At 42.4% G+C, this 6612-nt stretch overlaps 1 protein-coding gene across 3 annotated transcripts in view; it reads left to right on the top strand.

Annotated features, from left to right (window-relative positions):
- The window catches only part of kcnc2 (potassium voltage-gated channel, Shaw-related subfamily, member 2), a 126670-nt gene extending 121529 nt beyond the window's left edge, over positions 1-5141 (top strand). For 2 of the 3 annotated variants that reach the window (XM_008278543.1, XM_008278546.1), the window contains one exon: positions 1815-1960. In XM_008278543.1, coding sequence (XP_008276765.1) covers positions 1815-1960 — 146 coding nt within the window. Of the gene's footprint in view, positions 1-1814; positions 1961-2930; positions 3025-4511 lie in introns of those variants that run through there. The other variant, XM_008278544.1, reaches the window with a different exon arrangement.
- The last annotated feature ends 1471 nt before the right edge of the window (positions 5142-6612 follow it).

Raw genomic sequence — 6612 nt, forward strand, 5'->3', positions numbered from 1 at the left:
GATTGTAAATTGCAATCAACCCTTCCCTCTTCCTTGCCTTTCAAGTAAGTAGCTAACTAACAACGGCCACTAATAACACGTCTAGAAACCTGCACCTGATTCTATCAGCCTATTAAATGGACATAATCACCACAAATTGTTCTCATACATATGGGCCAGTAGGCACCTCCACCACCTCTGAGTACACTTAGTAGGAGTGTTATTATCCATTCTGATCATTACTAAACAGAAAGCAACTCCGATGACCCTGGTGACCTTTTGCAGTCATGTATAATCATAAACACAGCAACGGGGTGTATTTTAACTCCAACAAAATATTACTAAATAGTTCTTGTTCCGAACTTATAACTATTTCAATATTGAAAATCCAAGTTAAAACAAGGCTTAAATGAAAAACTATAGGCTCCTAGTTGAAAGGTCACTTACACCTCCACAAATCACTCTGACCTCCAAATGTGGACTTGAGATCACAGCTCACCAATAACTGGGGTAATAATGTGCCGACTGAGCCTATTAGACGTGGAGGAGGCCCCTAATGATCCTCAATGATGATGGCCATTTAATGGACCAAGGTGGGGGAAGCACAGTAACACAACATTGGGACTCTGTGGAGGAGGCCCACCGCCTCTAGAGACATGAAGGGCTCATTGTAAGCAAAAAAAACAAAAAACCAAAAAACGCAGCTATTTGTAGTTAGAAAATTGCAATAAATATTGGATTTTATTTAAATGTAGCTGCCAGCAGAGGTTACAGACAAGTCAAGTGGGAGAGATCATAACATATGAGTCATAGTCAGACTCGGACTTTGGACCAGAAGGTCAATATGGAGAATTTTTCCATCTCAGATGCTTGAAATTAACATACTGTTTTCAAATTAAGCAGCCGACTGTGATAAAGAGGAGAAATGTAATTGTTGACAGTGGTTGACAATTCATCTATTTAGAAGATTAGTTTCCTCCAAACTGGTGATGTCATGTCACCCACTGGTTTGTCGACGTACCATTACGAGGACTCAAATTTGGCATTTGGCCAGAAATGGTCCTCGTTATGTTTGGAAAAACCAAGCGTTGGCTCTGACTGAGAACATTCTGCACAGTCCTGCCCTTAAACACATCCTGTTCTACCATCAGGTTAACTCTAAATGAGACCATAATTTACTAAATAAACGCTATGCCGCATTGAAGGAGACTTAAAGGTAGCAAGTGAGGTCATAAACCCATTTAAACAACATTTACTATGCTAGCAGTTCAAGTCAGAGATAGGATCATTTTCTCATAGACCTCTATGCAATTGAACTTCTTTTCTTGCAGCTGACGGCGTCTCCCCCTGCTGGCTGTTAGACAAAATGTAGGTTTAATTCTCTTCCACATTGCCTTCACTTTTTAAACCCAGATGCTCCACCCATGCTTTATACACAGTTCATGCTTATCCCTATCTATTGATGGGATGGTCCAGTGTAGATGGAATGCATATTAAATCAAAATATCTGGTTCTTTATTTCCACCCACTCAGCAAACGAGGTTGTCTCTCACTCCAAAGCAGCTCCAGTCCAGTTCTAAACCTTTGCCTGGGTTTAATCTGCCTTACTGTCACTGTCAGGAAATGTGCTGTGCATGCACTCACCGTACAGTATGTTACTGTTGCTCTGTCTCACTCCTGTCTCCTGTCTTGTCTCGGTTCACTCGGCTGGCTCGGACTCGGATCGTTGCCTGCGTGCCTGCCTGCCTGCCTGCCTGCCTGCCTGTGTGTGTTCATGTCCTGTTCCTGCACCACCACCTCCACCACCACCACCTTTTGTCGCCCCTCATCTGAAGGCTATGAAAAATCCCGGAGCTTAAACAACATAGCGGGCATGACTGGCATGGCTGGTAACGCCCTGAGGTTGTCTCCCGTGACCTCGCCCTACGGATCGCCCTGCCCGCTGCGGCGCTCTCGCTCCCCCATCCCCTCCATCCTGTGAGACCTCCACGCCCCGGGCCACTTTGACCCAAACCGCCCCACATCCAACCCCTCTAACAAACCACCTCCCTTTGGCATCATATCTGAACTCTGTTCTAGATATTGTGACTAGTGGATAAGTGCTTAACATTGTAGCTAAGACTAATGTTAATAGCTTGGGCAACCTGAGCAAGTCCCCTTTTTTCCTCGAAGGTACATGTGCTTAGCTGAGTAACTAGCCAGTTCTCCCTCGTCACTTGGAGTTCCCTTTAGTTGGATATTGTCGTACCTTTTAGACTTGCAATAAAAGAACTCTGACTGGTGGCTTCAGAAGTAGCAGCCATAACATTTAATACAAGACATATTAATAATCAGGGATATTAGATGTTGCTATATTTAGATACCTTGAAACAGACGTGCTTCCAAAAAAAAAAGAAAGAGAGATGTCACTTCATTTTAACCTCATGCGACTGTGACTTTGTCTGTACTTTATTTTATTTTGGGGGGGGTAGTAGATAAGAGGTGTGGGGATGGGAGATTAGTTTTGAAGGATTTTGTTTCAGCTCACACAGACACACTTTGTCACTCTTTCTTCACCCTCTGCCGGGCCGTGCTCATGTTTTTTTGCATGGATCATCCTGTAACCATCATCTGCGAGCAGTGTGGAGCGGAGAGGAGAGGATTTCTATCTACAGTAAATATACACGAAGGAGTGATTTTAATTAAATGTTATTATGTTGGGGTTTGGGTGGGGAAGGGAGGTGCACTCAACTTGTCTCATTTTGCCATTGGCTTCACCAACAAACCACCGAGGAGACTAAACACACAGAACGCCAGCCGGGTGTTGGTTTCTCTCTGCATGTGGGTTTCTGCTCATCTGCTGCTATTTCTGATTAAACCCCACCACCACCACCACCCCACCCCTTCATGTCGATTTATTTCTTTGACGGAGTGCCACCAAAGCTGTTGTGTTTCTGGTTGTTTGCTCACAGATAACTGCAAAGAGGTTGTCTTTACTGGTTTCACACAAGCAGAGAGCAGTGTTCTATCCTAATGGCTTGAGAGAAGGAACCGCCAGGCGGAAAGGTAACCGTCTGAAACAGGTGTGAGGGCGCAGATTGCAGTGCACAACCCTCTCACCTTACTGGTCATGAGTTATGATTTGTGTTTTTGTGTGATGAAATGGGGGTTATTCAGTAATCTGTAAAGAGAGACACATTATGCAGGTGCAGAGATGAGCACAGCCTCTGACGAACATTCATTCTCAAAGGCATCAATAACAAAGCTGCTTACAGCATCATGCCCATTGTAAACAGGCTGTAATTAAAGGTCCCACATCATAAATATTTTTAACAAATTAATATAAGTCTCACATGTGCTCACAATGGACACTTCAAGTTTCAGCTCAAAACACTGATTTTTAATTCCACAATGCCTATAATAACCCTGGCATCAGCCCTCTTCAATACAGGCTGTTTCAAACAGTGTCTGTAGCTTTAAATCCAAATGAGCTGCTGCTGGCTTCAGCCCTGTTAGGAGGAGGGCAGCAGGACCTCCTCTCTGTACCCACTCTGTTCAGTCAGTGACAGAGAGGAGCCCTGAGGGCCGATGCTGATCCTGTTGTGACATCACAACAGGATTCCAAACCTGAACGGCTCATTGAGGGACACACTTTCTAAACTGTAGGGAAAGGAAAGGAAAGGAAAGGAAAGGAAAGGAAAGGAAAGAAAAGGAAAGGAAAGGAAAGGGGACAGCTGTGTTGTTTATTTTATGTATATTTTTGTGGGACTGTAGACAGGGAATGAATTATTATGTTCAAAAACAATTAAAAACTGGATTTTGCATAATATTAACATGCATGTTCCCCCAAGTTGGGTTGATGATTCAAAAGTAGATTTTTTTGTGATAAAGAAACAGATACATGACTTTTTTATTTTTATTTTTTTAGCTTTCCCTCTTTTAAATGCACTTCATACCAGCCAAGGGCTATTAACTGTTCTCAAATCCCCAAACTCCACAGACTAGACCTGAATTACCTTAAAACACTTTGGAGTGTCTCACATCAAATCTCATATTAAGCTGAAGCTGCCTTTTGGTTCAGCTGAAAGGCAGCTTCATTTATTATTGATTAGACTGTTTTGTTTTTTCTTTTCACCATGACGGGCATAAATTGCCTCAGTACACCAACAGGTGTGGGACAGCAGACATAACCATGCAGCATCGTACCTGACCCGTACAGTATGTCTATACCAGTAGCAGAAGGTTGCTTAGCAACTAGCTCACGGCTAGATGCATCTTACACATAGCTCGGCAAAAAGTCAAACAATTAAAAAAGCTCTCGCAAACATTTCTCGTTGTCTGTGCACCAAATTATTGAATCACCCCCCGACTTAGATCACTGCAATACATGACAAAGCTTTCATCATACTGGCTCATAGAGCGCCATAGATTTGTACTGTTTTCATTTGTGTGCATATTAAAAGCAGACAGGATGTGCATGGCAAGGTCTTCTGAAATGATGCAGACAGATGATGCATTTCTGATATTTAGAGATGTGTTTATATTTTATTTAGACAATTCATTTCCTATTTGAATGACGGTGGGATAAGACTGTCATCAGTATGAGGACCTATTGCAGTGGGACGACCCCATTTGGAGCCATAAGGCCACTCCTACAGGACAATATGGACGAGGACGCAAGCAAAAGCCACTGTCTGACAGCCGCCCAGCTCATGGCTCAGCAAGCAGGAGAGGAAATTAACGATCAAAAGGAGATCTGGGAGGACTTTGATAAGCATTCACACTTTCCTGATTTTCCTGTTTTCGAACTCTGGAGAAAAAAAAAAAGGAAAGCAAAGCAAACAGGACTCATCCTTTAAAGAGACTATCTTCTGTATAGATACCGCTCCTGTAAATACGACAACAACACAGCACATCTGGGCCAAGTGGCTCCGTCCACACATCTGTCTTTTGATGGCGAGTCAGGTAACAAGGTGGTTGGTTGCTAAGTTGCGCCGTGACACTCAATCACTTTTCTTGCTGTGGTATCCCTCCTCGCAATAAGTGTATTAAGATGTATCAGTTGAGGCACTTTGTGTTCTAAAAATGGAGTGTATTCATATATGAAATTCTACATACAGTATATACAGTATAGAGAGACAAATGTGCTAAGTTGAATAAATGTGACATTATGGTCATCTCTGCTTTTGTTTCCCTTGGTAATTTCAGTAGGTTAATTGCTCTGCTGTGTGTTACTGTGTGTGTGTGTGTGTGTGTGTGTGTGTGTGTGTATCCTAAAACTCCAGGGTAAGATCTGCAGTTTGAAAGACCAGGTCAGCAAAGACCAGAGAGTGAACTCAATGCCGTCACTCTTCCCGTTAGGTTCAACACGAACGAGACAGAGTTCCCCTGTGACGCAGCTGCCGTTGTAGAAGTCCCCCGTCAAGGTGCATTTAACATGCAACTACCCTGCGTTAGTGCTGCAGATGTTTGTCTCTTCACAAACCAAATTATTCTTACCAGACTATTCCTCATAACTCCTGGTGGCTAAACAAAAAAAAAAAACTGCATAACTTGATTCTTCCAAACTTTTCCCCTCTGTGGGGGCGGAGCAAAAGTGTAGCAGAAGTTTACCAAGTTATAAAGCGGGACTTCTAGAATGGCTACATCTGCACAGTAGCAAACCCATGAACCCAAACAATCAGATCGGATTTGCAATAAGCACCCGAAAAACAAAAAGCGCCGATCCACACTGTGATTCCAGCAGCCCATTCAAACAAGACGACAGAAGGAAAACGGATTGAAAACACAAACGTGCGAGTGGCGCAACTTGCTGTGTGTCACGTTTGGTTGCGACCCGCACAGTTGTAGGCTAGCTGTTCAATTGTCACCCTGTACCCACAATCCTCCTCGTGTACACACGCTGCTTTACTCTTTGAATCGACAAAGGGGTACCGTTCTTTGTGTATTTCTAGGATGACGTTGTGACTTGAAAAAAAAAGAAAAAAAAAGGTGTTTATTTTTTTGAATCCAGAACATGTATTTTTGTGTCTTACTGTTGAGTACATTGCTCTTACCTGTGAAAGTCATGGTAGTCTGATGCTGTGCTTCTCCATCGTGTCCTCAAACTGTCAGGATTTTGATCCGAGTTCATGTTTTGTATGTTTTACTGTGAGGAAAAATCTAGTTTGAAGTCTGTATTCGTGGAGCCTTTTGTTGGCATTCTAAAGTGCATGCTGAAAAAAAAACGAAAAAAAAACATTATGTCAAATTGTAAAAAAAGAAAAAAAAAGATGACATACTGTATATCACGTTCAGAACAATGTGTATAGAGTAAAGGTAAATGCTGTGTGAAAGATTCACATAAACTATTTATCTTTTATCTGATGGTCTCCTTTGTTTCCTTTGACCTGTTTGCTTCCTTTTCTACATTTTGGGTTTACTAGAAAATCTAATGCACAAGTATGAGCTCACCCTCAAAGCCATTATTCAGACACACAGTATGAACCTACACATGACCGACAAGCCAGAACTTTGATTTTTCAGATACAAACACCACCAGCCTGTGCTGTGCAGCAGAATTTATAGTACGATAGTGAGCTAGCTTCAGGTCTAACCCTGGATTTTACGTTTTTACTGCAGAGGTTTGGGTGAAACAGATCAAGGTATAAGAAA

Source organism: Stegastes partitus, unplaced genomic scaffold (assembly GCF_000690725.1).
Source record: "Stegastes partitus isolate 25-593 unplaced genomic scaffold, Stegastes_partitus-1.0.2 Scaffold126, whole genome shotgun sequence".
Classification (NCBI taxonomy): domain Eukaryota; kingdom Metazoa; phylum Chordata; class Actinopteri; family Pomacentridae; genus Stegastes; species Stegastes partitus.